General features: G+C 49.4%; 1 protein-coding gene across 1 annotated transcript; it reads right to left on the minus strand.

Moving 5' to 3' along the window:
• Positions 1 to 15,008, minus strand: wdr6 (WD repeat domain 6). Its single transcript, XM_067998418.1, has 6 exons — positions 14,850 to 15,008; positions 9,140 to 11,621; positions 8,233 to 8,334; positions 7,350 to 7,466; positions 5,745 to 5,863; positions 1 to 3,802 (listed from the first exon to the last, which is right to left on the minus strand). The coding sequence occupies exons 1-6, from the start codon at positions 14,920 to 14,922 to the stop codon at positions 3,246 to 3,248; spliced, it is 3,450 nt and encodes a 1,149-aa protein (XP_067854519.1). The 5' UTR covers positions 14,923 to 15,008; the 3' UTR covers positions 1 to 3,245.
• Between the last annotated feature and the right edge of the window lie 241 nt (positions 15,009 to 15,249).

Genomic DNA, 15,249 nt, shown 5'->3' on the forward strand with positions numbered 1-15,249 from the left:
CAACGCTAAATCGCCCTCGTCGCTAACGGACCGAAGTGAGGCGGACGTTCCATCCTCTTCGTTCATCTCGCTTTCCAAACTTTGATTGAACCCTACTTCGAGACTCTTTTATTTTTCTCATTGTCCTTCGCAGCAAGGTTTGCGTCCTGCGCTGAATCCGCCCATTAACCTGTTTGCAACCCGTGTGTGTCTCTCCAAAGCTTAATCGCAATGCAGGGTCAGAATACACATAACCACCCCCTTTTGCCAGCACTGAAGTGCGTCTGTCAGCACGTGACAGGCCATTGTGAGCCACCCAGGTGTGAAACGAGCAGCTCACACTCAGACCCTGTTCAATAGGAGTTTATGCTCTCTGCACAACAGGTGAAAAATGGGACATTAAACATTCATGACAATCCACACAGCGAGTAACCCCACCTGCCCAAACAGTAAAATATTAATCTAATAGACCACGCTCGGAAAGAATTTATACATTCAGTGTGTGTGTATCAATAATCTATTTGAACAACTTCATAAAGACAGAAAACAGAAAGCTTTGTTAATTCTCAATATAAAAGCTCTTTTCTTATTCAATTTTTTCAAGAGTTGACATTTGCATATGTAGGCATTTCCCGTCCACTAATCTTAACTTAGAAAATAGGAGCAGGAGTAGGCCATTCGGCCCTTCGAGCCTGCTCCGCCATTCAATATGATCATGGCTGATCCTCTATCTCAATACCATATTCCTGCTCTCTCCCCATACCCCTTGATGCCTTTTGTGTCTAGAAATCTATCTAGCTCCTTCTTAAATATATTCAGTGACTTGGCCTCCACAGCCTTCTGTGGTAGAGAATTTCACAGGTTCACCACCCTCTGAGTGAAGAAATTTCTCCTCATCTCAGTCCTAAATGTCCTATCCCGTATCCTGAGACCCCCCCCCCCAGCCATCGGGAACATCCTCCCTGCATACAGTCTGTCTAGCCCTGTCAGAATTTTATATGTTTCAATCAGATCCCCTCTCATTCTTCTAAACTCGAGTGAATACAGGCAGAGTCCACCCAATCTCTCCTCATACGACAGTCCTGCCATCCCAGGGATCAGTCTGGTGAACCTTCGTTGCACTCCCTCTATGATAAGTATATCCTTTCTTAGGTAAGGAGACCAAAACTGCACACAATACTCCAGGTGTGGTCTCACCAAGGCCCTGTATAACAACAGTAAGACATCTTTGCTCCTGTACTCAAATCCTCTTGCAATGAAGGCCAACATACTATTTGCATTCCTAACTGCTTGCTGCACCTGCATGTTTGCTTTCAGTGATTGGTGTACAAGGACACCCAGATCCCTTTGTACATCAACATTCCCCAATCTATCACCATTTAAATAATACTCTGCCTTTCTGTTTTTCCTTCCAAAATGGATAACTTCACATTTATCCACGTTACACTGCATCGGCCATGTATTTGCCCACTCACTCAACTTGTCTAAATCGCCCTGAAGCCTCTTTGCATCCTCCTCACAACTCACGATCCCACCTCGTTTTGTGTCGTCAGCAAACTTGGAAATATTACATTTGGTTCCCTCATCCAAATCATTGATATATATTGTGAATAGCTGGGGCCCAAGCACTGGTCACCCCTGCGGTACCCCACTAGTCACTGCCTGCCACCCCGAAAAAGACCCATTTATTCCTTCTCTCTGTTCCTGTCTGTTAACCAATTTTCAATCCATGCCAGTATATTATGCTTTAATTTTGCACACCAACGTCTTATGTGGGACTTTATCAAAGGCCTTCTGAAAATCCTAATAAACCACATCCACTGTTCTCCCTTATCTATTCTACCAGTTATATCCTCAAAAAACTCCAGTAGGTTTGTCAAACATGATTTTCCTTTCATAAATCCATATTGACTTTGTCTAATCCCGTTGATATTTTCTAAGTGTCCTGTTATCACATCCTTTCTAATGGGCTCTAGCATTTTCCCTACCAATGATGTTAGCCTAACCGGTCTGTAGTTCCCTGTTTTCTCTCCCTCCTTTTTTTAAATAATCTTATGTCTTGCTTTTCGGTCACGCTTATATGTCAACATTTAATATTAAAACTGCTCGTGTAAACATTTTATATTGGGATTTCCCCCATGTAAACAGTTGCCTGTCACGTTTTGTTGATGAACTAATCGAATCAAAACTACATTTTGAAAAAAAATTCACCTGCCATTTTCCTCAATAACTAAAATTTCAAATGTCCAAACTTCGATTTTGAACAAAATGAAACATTTTTTTTAAAAAATTCACAATAACGCCATGAAATTTATCCATTGAATTGTTCCTTGTGTTTTTACTTGAAGGCCTCAGCCTCTCCAAAAAGCCTGGGCTCAGACTCAATATTGCTGTCCAGAGCCAAAGCTCGGTTAGCGGACAGGAGGCCCTGAGAGTGCACCGAGTGTGATTCAGGTCTGCTCTTGGCCTCTGCGATTCAGTTACGTCAGGGAATGGAAGTGGGCAGTGGTTCTCTGTAGAAGTGACCATGTTGGTTGGATTTATTATCCTTGCCAATGGACGGATAAGATGAATGTTTCTCCAGATTCAGGTCGGATTTGGGCCACTCCTCCCACTTAAGATAAATTAAAGTCCTGGACAGATAGCGGGGGAGGCGAGAATTTTATCGGGTGCTTCAGCTAATGTCACATAGCCCAGCAGCAAAAGTCAAGGGACTTAATAACATTAGAAGAACCCCAAAATTAAACTACTGACACAGCACACTCCAGCCTGTGGGTTATCCTGTGTGTGACACACTCCAACCCTTATATTGCCCTGAATGCAACACACTCCAACCCCCTGCAGTGGCAAATATGACGCAGAAACAGTCTGGCTGTTTGCTACTCCCTCCTCTCCTGACGCTGATGACTCTCGTTGGCGTACAGGTCCCATGGGCACCGATCACCCTGCGGCGCCTTGCTCCAAGTGGCCATTCTGAGCGCAAGCTGTTCGCACATAGAAGGCATCGCATCCACGCCTAAGTCCGCTCTCACACGCGTGCATTTTCTGCTGGATGGTGATCAGGAACTGGGATTCCGACTGATCCCGTCCCTGAGGATATTGAGCCCGACTGTATCGTCTCCACCATGGTTGAAATCGGCTAATTGAGCACAGACCAGGGATCGAATCGGGGACCCTGCTGGTCTGTAAACACAGCCAGGCATTGCATTTACCCACTGAGTCCATAATGGAACGCTCGGCTTAAGATTAAAAGACGTTTTCAGTTTTTATTTCAGATTTCCAGCCTCAGCGGTACTTTTTTGTAACAAGAGGCAGTCTGGTTCCGTCTGCTGACTCTTCAGGATCTGCAGCCCGTGACCGCACAGAGCCAGGAGGTGTCTCCCCGGGCCGGCCCCCTCCCAGCTCTCCAGCTCCGACACATCCGCCACTTGGCAGTGTTTACTGCGCAGGAAGTGCAGGCCGCAGTCGCTCAGGCGCCAGTGGGTCAGCCGCTGGTCGATGGAGACGGACGCCAGCAGCCCGCGGCTCAGGATCCGCACCCCCGTCACATGGGCGGCGTGCGCGCTCTCCACGCAAGGCCCCTCGACCACCCGCAGCGAGACCCCGGCGCCGTCTCCGTCCGCGCACCGAACACCCGAGCTCCCGCCTCCCGACGTGACGCCATCATCGCCGCCAACTGCTCGCACGGAAATCACCCAGAGCCGGACGGCGTTGTCGTCCCCGCCGCTGGCCAAAAGGTAGCGTCCGTCGTCCAGGGGTCTGAGGTGCAGCCCGTTCACTCCACACTGATGGGCCTCGAACACCAGGCGGGGAGTCCCCAGCTCTGTGAGGAAAACACAAGAGGACTTGGTATCAACAGCTCGGTCCAGCGGCTGCTTCTAGTTGGGGACTTTGGGGGACGTTCACCTACGCTACCCACTCACCCCAACAACACACACACACACACTGTTACACTCACCAGACATTGGGCTCAAACCCAACCTTCGCACTCTTCTGAAAGACCGCAGGGCTAGAAATTCGAACTTGGGTGGGGGGAGGCTGAACGGGCATTATCGCCTCCGCCGCCCTAAACAAGCCCTACCTGATATTCAATGACTTAGATGGAACTGATTATCAGACGGGGCGTATAACGGGCGGAGCGCATAACGCCCGTTTCTGCCTCCGCCCAAGTCAAAGTTCACCCACAATGGTTCATTGAGGGGGGAGCTCTCTGTCTAAACTTTATAATCTGCACAGAATAGGTTTGTGTTCCCTTGAGTAGAGAAGGCTGAAAGGTGATATAACTGAGGTGTTTTAAGATGATTAAAGGATTTGAACAGTGGGGCATAATCTTATAATTAGAGCAAGGCCGTTCAGGGGTGATGTCAGGAAGCACTTCTTCACACAAAGGGGAGTGGAAATCTGGAACTCTCTTCCCCCAAAAAGCTGTTGAGAGTGGGGATCAATTGAAAATGTCAAAACTGAGATTTTTGTTAGGTAAGAGTATTAAGGGTTACGGAACCAAGGCGGGTAAATGGAGTTAGGATACAGATCGGCCATCATCTAACTGAATGGCGGAACAGGCTCGAGGGGCTGAATGGCCGTACTCCTGCTCCTATATGCGAGTTGCTGATCTGTGACATGTCGCCACGAGGAAGTGATGAGGGAGCGACAGAGGGTTCCGATGGGCCGGGAGGGAGAGGGACCCCCTTGTGCTACCTCTAGCGGCACAAACATCAATAAACAAGAAGCCCTGGTCTCTCAATCCACCTCTCCCAGTCCCATACCTGCAGGCAGCTGTCACAAGTCCTCCTCATAACAGAACAGGGTGGCTGCCTAGACCACAAGCTCCATCACCAAAGCCACCACTGGCATTCTGCAGCTGGTTGGCAGGAAGCATAATTACGGCAAGTGATCTGGCACCATGGCAATCCGCTCGGTATTTCCACCCTGCAGCCTGAAAACTTCCACTTGCATTAAAAAAATCCCGGAGAAACAGTGAAAGTAACATTTTCTGGCGGATCCAAGCAATAATGCATCACTTACTCTAAACTCCTCCCCCCCTCCGGTCCATTCCTCCCCATTATCCTCGGCCTGGCCTCCTCCCCCTCCCCCGCCCAACCCCCTCTCCCCATGCATTCCTCACCTCCTCCCCCTGTCCATTCCTCCATCCCCCTCCCCATTCCTCCCCCCCCTCCATCCCCCTCCCCCTGTCCATTCCTCCCCCCCTCTCCATCCCCCTCCCCCTGTCCCTGTCCATTCCTCCATCCCCCTCCCCCTGTCCATTCCTCCCCCCCCTCCATCCCCCTCCCCCTCCCCCTGTCCATTCCTCCCCCCCCTCCATCCCCCTCCCCATTCCTCCATCCCCCTCCCCCTGTCCATTCCTCCCCCCCTCCATCCCCCTCCCCCTGTCCATTCCTCACCCCCCCCAGCCCCCTCCCCCTGTCCATTCCTCACCCCCTCCAGCCCCCTCCCCCTGTCCATTCCTCACCCCCTCCATCCCCTGCCCGGCCCCCTCCCCCTGTCCATTCCTCACCCCCTCCATCCCCCTCCCCCTGTCCATTCCTCACCCCCTCCATGCATTCTTCACACCCTCTCCTCCACCTGGCCCGCTCCTCCTTCAAAGCAGGTCTATGAGGGTGGGACAGGGGTAGGAAAAGAGAGGGGATAAAGTGCTCGAAATTTCAAAACCTGGCTTCAATTTTCACACTGTGAGTGTAATGCTGGAGAGCAGGAGTGTCACTGAGTCAACGGGGTGCGGTTTTACTGAGCTGTGTGGTACGTACCCCAGGGTCGGTGGGCACTCTCCAGGAGAATATTTGCCACCGTGGGCCTCTCAATGGTCCGTGAGATATCCCAAAATGCAATCCTTCCATCTGTGGCCGCACTGCATAGAAACACCCTCCTGCACAGAGTGAGAGACATTTTGTTATTTGTAACTTTAAAAAGTGAAACAGCAGCATTTCTGTCTTTTGAATTCCGATTTCCGTTAATGAAATGATTGCTTCGCTTGAAAGTTTTTAAAACTCTCAACTGTGTCAGTATGAGTGAGGATCGGGCTTTGAGCCTCCATTGAGATATAATAGACACAGAGAGACAGGGAGTCAGAGAGCAAAAGAGTCAGAGAGACCGCCAGAGAACAAGAGAGACCAAGATCGAGAGGCCGAGGGAGCGGGGGGGACGAGCACAAAAGATGGAGAGCGCGAGATAGAGCAAGAGAGAGGGACAGAGAGAGCACAAGGGACATACAGATAGATAGCACGAGAGGGAGAGAGCACAAGAAAGATAACAGAGAGAGAGAAAAGACAGAGACGTATACACAGACGAACAGTCACAGGGACAGAGAGAGAGAGACATCCCACAAGAGAGAGAGACACACATCCCCATACACACATACACAAAGGCAGAGAGAATAAATCTTAATGAACTAAATCGATCACACTGGACTGTGATCCTCAGAAAAATATTGACAACTGCCCAGCGTTCCCACATCAGCGATCGCCTGGACCCTGAGTAAGATCGCCAATTTAGTTCTGGCTGGTGTTGAATTAGGAGCAGTTCTTGTGGGGCTGTGACCCAAGCCCACCATGCACTGGGTTCAGATTGCCCAAGAGAATTGTGTGAGACGGAGCAGAGGGCAGGCAGGGGCCGCAGAGATACGGCAGAGTGAGGCCAGGAGCGACTCGTAAAGGACGGAGATTCGGGAATCAAGATGTTGGGGAAAGGGGAGCAGTGCAGCCCTTTTCACCCTTCAGCTGTGAAGAAAGGACACGGCCTGAAACACTAACCTGTCTCGCCCTCAGAGGCTTTACTCTTTTTGTTTCCTTTTTTTACAAATCACAATGCACAGGAACAAAGTTTGGAGTTTTTAAGATAATAACCAAATCTAGCAAACAACAACAAATTGCATTTATATAGCGCCTTTAACGTAGTAAAAATGTCCCAAGGCGCTTCTCGGGGGCTGACAAAATTTGACACGAGCCACATCAGGAGATATTGGGACAGGTGACCAAAAGCTTGGTCAAAGAGGTAGGTTTTAAGGAGCGTCTTAAAGGAGGAGAGGGAGAGGCGGAGAGGTTTAGGGAGGGAATTCCAGAGCTTAGGGCCCAGGCAGCTGAAGGCACGGCCGCCAATGGCGGAGCGATTAAAATCGGGGATGCGCAAGAGGCCAGAATTGGAGGAGCGCGGAGATCTCGGAGGGTCGTAGGGCTGGAGGAGGTTACAGAGATAGGGAGAGGCGAGGACATGGAGGGATTTGTAAACAAGGATCAAGATGCAGCAACACTGTTTGAGCCACACTGGCGATCAGGACCACCCCGCCCAATGCCTCTTCAAAACAGGTCGCAGGTTAGCACCGTACCCCCTTTGGAACCCTCTAATGATATGCTTACCGCCTTCTGGTGGCCGGCTGGTACGTGAAGGTCTGCAGCTTCAGCACACACCTCTGGTGGTAGAAAGATTCAGCGAGGAGCTGGATCTTCTTCTGACTCTCGTCTATTAGAAAGAGTCTGCAAACCAAAGACAATTCCACAAGTGAAAGACTGCCACGGCTCAGCATTACAACGCGGCACGTAACTGTAATCAAGTGTGCGTCTTTTATAGAGACGAATTAATGAGCTATTGGCAAGCCTAGTCAGCGAGTGCTGGCAGGCGATTAGACTTCAGAAGGGACCTCATCCTCGCCCGATATCCACGCACCCACTTTCCAGCTGGGATCACTAGATAGCGATCAGGAACACGGAGGCCAAAAAAAACAGAGGGGGAGATAAATAGAATTTTTTTTTAAGCAGCGAGTTGTTATGATCTGGAACGCACTGCCTGAAAGGGTGGTGGAAGGAGATTCCATAGTAACTTTCAAAAGGGAATTGTATAAATACTTGAAGGGGAAAAAAATTGTAGGGCTATGGGGAAAGAGCAGGGCAGTGGGACTAATTGGATAGCTCTTTCAAAGTGCTAGTACAGGCACGATGGGCTGAATGGCCTCCTTCTCTGCTGTATGATTCTGTGATTCTAACTGCAGTGCCTCTAATGCTGGCCGAGAGCAGCAAACAGTGCCCGCCAGGGTCCAAGCCTATGAATTTCCCGTCCTGACAAACCTGAACGCTGTTTCTCTCTCAGCAGATGCTGACTGACCTGCTGAGGGTTTCTGTTTTGTTTTCTGGGAAATTCCTGGTCTGTGTGCTTCGTGACTTTATCGCGGGAGGGGCGGGGGGAGGCAGGCAAGGGAAGAATTTAAATAAGTTGAGCAGGTCTACGGTTTAAGAGATTGCTCACCTCACGGCCCCATCACTGCAGGCCGCAGCCAGGAAATGCCAGGAGGAGCTAGAGGCTGCTCCAGAATCCGTCCCATCATCCACCACCACAATGGACATGTACCTTAACGGGAGAGAGCAAAGGTCACAGAATGGTAAGACATCCCACAGTAGACTGGCTCCTGAGATTAGGTGAGATTGAGTTCACTTCTTCGAACCCTCCCTGCCGCTCAAAGATCGAGTGTTCGAGCTGCTCCCAAGTCTCCACCCGTATTGGTCTAAGCTGGCCGCATTGAAAAGAAAGACTTGGGTTTTACACATTGCCTTTCACGACCTCAGGACATCCTAAAGCACTTCACAGCCAATGAAGTACTTTTGAAGTTTAGTCGCTGTTGTAATGTAGGAAACGCGGCAGCCAATTTGCGCACAGCAAGGTCCCACAAACAGCAATGTGATAATGACCAGATCATCTGCTTCTAGTGATATTGGTTGAGGGATAAATATTGGCCAGGACACCAAGGAGAACACCCCTGCTCTTCTTTGAAATAATGCCATGGGATCTTTTACGTCCACCTGAGAGGGCAGACGGGACCCTCAGTTTAACATCTCATCCGAAAGACGGCACCTCCGACAGTGCAGCACTCCCTCAGCACTACCCTGGGTATGAGAGCCTAGATTTTGTGCTCAAGTCTCTGGAGTGGAACTTGAACCCGTGACCTTCTGACGAAGAGGCGAGAGTGCTACCCGCTGAGCCATGGCCGACACCAGCCAATCTGCCACGCTTAAAATTCCTTCTCTTGGCCCACCCAAGAAGTACGGGCACTTGCTTGAGGTGCCAGAGGGCTGCCCTGTGGGGTGGGGAGTCTGTGGAACTACACCTCAGCAAGAGTCAATGCCTTCGGAGACAAGAAGGAGAAAAAAGAAGATACCTAGTCTCAGGATCCATCTTCAGCATTCTGTGCCTGTTTTTCATATGATCCCAGTCTTCAGCCAACCGATGAGACACCAGGTGCTCCACCTGACAGCTCACAGGAGCTTGGCCATCACCACCTCCAAGAAGGAGGCGGCAACATTCCAGCTCGGCCCGGCCGCCGGCGGTAAACAGCACGGCCGAGGATCCGCAGCGAACGTCACCGCTGTTGGGACCGCGGCTCCTGGCCACAGCCATGGTCCTTACGCTGGAGATGTGGTCACCGATTGTCGTCAGCTTGGACACGTGGCCTGAGCTTTCGTAAACGGCTAAAATGTTCACTGTTGTGTCCTCGCTGCTCGTAGCCAGGACACTTATGGGTCCATCATTTGACACTTCAAGCCTTTCGACAAACCTCACGCACGTTAGCTCGCGCCCGTGCACGCACTCTTTGATGACCGTCTGAGAGCTGTCTCGCGAGTTCCTTTGACAGACGAAGATGTGGCCTGACTTGATGTAGGTGAAGAGCTCGTTGCTCGGGGAGAGGCTGTAACTCCACGACCTATGGCCTCCGCCGCAGGGGACGGAAAGAACCTGCTCGTTGGTCTTGACGTTCCACAGGACGAGGTTAGCAGAATGGAAGCCAAGGACGAGGAGGTTGCCTTCAGGTGTCGCGAGAAGCCGTTCGACCCAGTCCATCCCCTTACAGGCTCTCTGACTCCTCAGCAATCTCAGTCTCCCATCTTCTGCCTTCAGCTGACGGTAGCACCCGTCCCGCCCGGTGCTGTACACAAAACCGCCGTGGCAAAGAACCGAAGTCACCCCCAGCCTCCCATGTAGTCCCGACAGTGCAGAAACTGGCTCTCGGCAGCCTTGTCGGCCAGCGGTTTTGGCCGGGAGCTTCCCCTCAGGAATCTGTTCAGCTGGGTGGTCATCGGCACTTTCTGAAACCGCCACGTCTGGACTTGCCGCACCAAGTCCTTCATCCTGGTCTCTCTCAGCACACGAGTAGAGTAACAAGGAGCCACGGCGGTCCCCACAAACCAAAAAGCGTTGCTTCGGCAGGAAGGCCACGCTCGTGTGCCACCTGTGCCTGCACAACGGGAGGAGGTAGCGGCTCTTCTCCACCACCGAGGTCACCTGGTCTCCCTCGCAGGTAACCTCCCGCCAGATCATGACGCCGTCGGCGCCTGAAGAGAAAAGGTTGCCTCTGTCTGGGCTCTGCCCTTCTCGGGAGGCCCAGCCTAAGCTGTGGACTTTTCCTTGATGCACTTGATTCTCCACCCGCTCTCCAGGATTGGAAAGCGGAAATATTTTAACGTGACCTGTAATGTTCCCGATGGCACAAACCACACAGCCGTTGAGTAGCCTTGTAACTGCCAACAAGCTGTATGACCGGTAACTTGGGTCTTCCAGGATGAATTTCCATCTACCGCAGTCCAGGCGATGGCTGTAGATGCTCCCAGCATCAGTCATGACCAGTATAAGAGAAGGGTCAACCAATGTCAAAGCTTTTGGTGTCCCCATTTTCTCAGTGTCACCAAATTTGAGTTGTGTGACGGTCATGTCTTCTGGCTTATTCTCCTGAATCTTCCATAACCTGATGCCTGAATCCGCTCCTCCGGTGACCACCCATCCCTTATCTTCATTGACTGCCAAAGCTCTCACACTCCTCCCTTTGTGTCCTCTAAAGGTGTTAACGATGTTTCCATTGTAGCTCCACACAATACAAGCAGAATCTTCTCCGACACTGATTACGTGGTCCTCCAGGAGCCGTACTGACCAAACCCTCGACTGGTGTCCATATAACTGTAGAAGACACTGTACAGAATCTGCCCCACCGTCACCACCCTTCAGATCTTGACGTAAGTTCCCAACTTTCCATATCCGTATGCTTCTATCGTCCGAGGCTGAGGCAAGAATACCGTTCTTCTCCATGTAATTAATGCTAAAAATGACGCCACTGTGCCCACTAATGCGTCTTTCCGTTTTCACCCTGCCGTCCTCATTGGATGGACCCTCCATTCGCCATAGGACAAGTTGGTTAAAGACGGTTCCAGCAATCAGTACTAGTTCAGCCCAGCTGTGGCCAACAAAGCAAGCGGAATACAGGATGCATTTCTCATCACAGTGAACCTCACACAAGGTCCTGCCTGCCTTGTAGTCACATAGAACCACAGAGTTGTGCCCGAGAGCCAGGCCAACGTACATGGCAGATTCACTGTCGCCCTTCAGCCACTGAAGGTCCCAAATCCAGTCGTGTAGTTCACGGAGTTGGCCCATTTCCTGCAGCTTTGGTTCTTTGTCGCATGTATTAAGCTCAAGAACTATGAGGCCTTTCCCTCCAAACACTGCCAACAGGGGGCCGTTAGCTTGCGCGTGTGTGGCCCAACGAGGTTTGATTCCATGTACGCAGTAGTTTCGAAGCACGCTGCACGAAAGCTTCCTGGAGTTGCCATTTGTAGAATTCAAGGCGTAAAGGTTCACGCTGGCTCCTTCACCTATCAAAAGAAAAGCTGTTAAAAATGTCTGTTTGTCTTTTATTTCTTCTCAGGATGTCGGGGGACACTGGCAAGGCTGCCATTATTGCCCATCCCTAGTTGTCCTGAGAAAGTGACATTTGTCTCTGTGATTCTGACTCTAGAAAAGAGAAGGCTGAGGGGTGACCTGAAAGAGGTCTTTAAGATAATGAGAGGGTTTGATAGGGTAGACGTAGAGAAAATAATTCCACTTGTGGGGGAGACCAAAACTAGAGATCACAAATATAAGATAGTCACTAATAAATCCAATAGGGAATTCAGGAGAAACTTCTTTACCCAGAGAGTGGTGAGAATGTGGAACTCGCTACCACAAGGAGTAGTTGAGGCGAATAGCATAGAGGCATTTAAGGGGAAGCTAGATAAATACATGAGAGAGAAAGGAATAGAAGGTTATGCTGATTGGATTAGATGAAGAGGGGTGGGAGGAGGCTAATGTGGAGCATAAACGCTGGCACGGACAAGTTGGGCCGAAAGGCCCGTTTCTGTGCTGTAGACTCGATGTGACTCTATGTAAGTGGTGATAAGCTGTCCTCTATATTGTTTCCAACTTGGTCACATCAGAGGACATTAACAGACAACTACATAGTGTGACATAGAGTTACGTGTAGGCCAGACTGGGTACGGGGTGGCAGGTTCCCTTCTCTGAAGGACGTTAGTGGAACAACTGGGTTACTAACAACAATCCGGCAGCTTTCATGGTCATTCTTTCTGGTGCCAGCCCACAAATTACCAGATTTATTGGGCTCATTTTCCACAACTTGCCATGGCGGGTTTGAACTTATGACCTCTGGGTTGTTAGGCCAGTACCACAATCACTGTACCCCCACTTCCCCCACTATGGTCAGTGGCTCAGTGGGTAGCACTTTGGTCTCTGAGTCAGAAGGTCATGGGTTCAAGCCCCACTCCAGAAACCTCAGCACATAATCTAGGCTGATGCTCCAGTGCAGCACTGAGGGAGTGCTGCACTGTCAGAGGTGCCATCTTTCCAATGAGATATTAATGCCCTCTCAGGTGGACATAAAAGATCCCGTGGCATTATCTTGAAGAACAGCAGGGGAGTTCTCCCCGGTATCCTGGCCAATATTTATTCTTCAATCCAACACCACTAAAAAAGATTATTACATCATTATCTCATTGCTGTTTGTGGGACCTTGCTGTGAGCAAATTGGCTGCTGCGTTTCCTACATTACAACAGTGACTACACTTCAAAATGTACTTCACTGGCTGTAAAGTGCTTTGGAACGTCCGGAGGTCGTGAAAGACGCTATAGAAATGCAAGTCCTTCTATTCACTTTTTAACTTGTGTCTCTAGTAATCGAGACCTTCAGCCCGAGTGAGTAATTTGCCCGGATCAATCCCCATAGCAAAAAGTGATGGTCTGTGAAGGTCCCATACTACTTATTCCGCATGAACGATTTTGTGAGGTTGTTTTTATATATCTTACGTAATGTTAACATTTTCCCTGTACTTATGCAAGATTACAGGGCTCTGCGATACAGAGTACGTTTACAACAAAACAATTATTCACTTGACGTCAATAGGGATGGATAGTAAAATGTGTCAGAATGTGGTGGGTTCCAGCTGACACTCCGGTGAAGTAACGAGGGACTCCTGCATCATCGTGGGTGAGGTCCTACCAATGCCCAGCCTCCCTGTTTCCATCACTGGATGTTAAAGATGCCATGGCTGTATCGGAAGAGCAGAGAGTTCCCCCAGCATTCTGGCCACTGTTGCTCCCTCAATCAAAAAATCGGGTCATTAACTTGCATTTACATAGCGCCTTTAACGTAGTAAAATGACCCAAGGTGTTTACTGGCACAGAATGGAGGCTGTATTTGCCCACGTAGCAGCGACCGCACTTCAAAGTGTTTTGAAGATTCTCAATGGTGCAATAAGGGTCACATAAATAAAAGTTATTATATTTCACTGAAAATTTAACTCGATCTGTTAATAATTTTTTTTTTACATAGAAATTACAACACAGTAAACAGACCGTCCGGCCCGGCCAGTCTGTGTTGGTTTATCCTCCACACAAGCAGCAGTCCTAATCCCATGGTCTGCTCTGTTCCCGTATCCCTTGATTCCCCTTTCCTTCAACCACCTATCTAACCTATTCTTAAATGTTGACCTGGTCTCTGCTTCAATCACTAACTCTTGTAGTGCATTCCACAGCCTCACAATCCTCTGTGTTAAAAAGTTTCTCCTGCTCTCTGTTGTAAATCTATTACAATTTATCTTGTATCTATGTCCTGTCATTCTAGACCCCCTCAACCATTGGAAACAGTCTGTTTCTAACTACTCTGAGCCATCCCTTCATAATTTTAAACACCTCTATCAAATCACCCCTTAGTCTCTTCTGTTCTATTTAATACAGCTCCAAATTTTTCAATTCTTAGTGTCTGAAGCAGATTTAATTTTATTTCTATGATATTTTAGAAGAGGCTTCCTATTCTCATTTCCCACCCACTTTCCCCCTCCCCCCAGTTACTTTTTCTCTCCTCTCCTGAAGGTGCTGACTCCTCCTGTGGTTCCATGGGCATCGTTTAGTACCTCCCCCGAGAGCTGGTCATCGTGAGGAGGGAGACAGAAGAAAATAATTTGTATTTCTATGGCGCCTTTCATGACCTCAGGACGTCCCAAAGCGTTTTACTTTTTGAAGTGTAGTCACTGTTGTAACGTAGGAAACGCGGCAGCCAATTTGCGCACAGCAAGATCCCACAAACGGCAATAAGATAAATGACCAGATAATCTGTTTTTAAGTGGTGTTGTTTGAGGGATAAACATTGGCCAGGACTCCGGGGAGAACTCCACTCCTCTGCTTCGAATGGGATCTTTTACATCCACCAGAGAGGGCAGATAAGGCCTCGGTTTAACGTCTCATCCGAAAGATGGCGCCTCCGACAGTGCAGCACTGCCTCAGCGTCAGCCTAGGTTTTGTGCTCAAGTCTCTGGAGTGCGGCTTGAACTCACAACCCTCTGACTCAGAGGCCAGCGGGCTGCCCACAGAGCCAGGGCTGACACCTAGTGACAGAACATAAACATGTAATTTTTTTTTAAGCAGGATGTCCTTTTCTCAGTAATTGGCAGTAATATAAATGGTGCTCCTTTATAGATTTTACTTAATAAATGAGGTTAGTTCATTACTTCAACCAAAATATCATTTAAAAATGCATAATAATTGAAAGTTACCTGAAAGGAGGTAGTCTCCCACAAACTGCAAGGCTGTGATGGGCGAGAGCAGTGATACTGACTCACACTGCATCTTCCTGCTAATTGCTTACTGCAGATTCTCTGATGCAGTTTAGCAATTTAATGCTTCAATGGCTGGGAATCTGATTCTCTGCAGCCTTCCTGCCCTGTGTCTCTCACAAGCCTCCATGTGTTGCTCTGCCTGGGGGGGTGTAGATTGTCACACCAGTCACACAGCGCGATACTGAAGCAGCAGCCGGAAGAGATTTGTATCCAAGTAAACCCGAAGACTGTTGGTTGTTTCGTTGCTACAACGTTGCTACGTTCTTAAAACAAAAAAAAAGGTCACAGCTGAGCAGATCAAATTAACCAAAAGGGGAGGCAGTTCGGAAAGAGACGA

This window comes from Heptranchias perlo, chromosome 17, assembly GCF_035084215.1.
Source record: "Heptranchias perlo isolate sHepPer1 chromosome 17, sHepPer1.hap1, whole genome shotgun sequence".
Lineage (NCBI taxonomy): Eukaryota > Metazoa > Chordata > Chondrichthyes > Hexanchiformes > Hexanchidae > Heptranchias > Heptranchias perlo.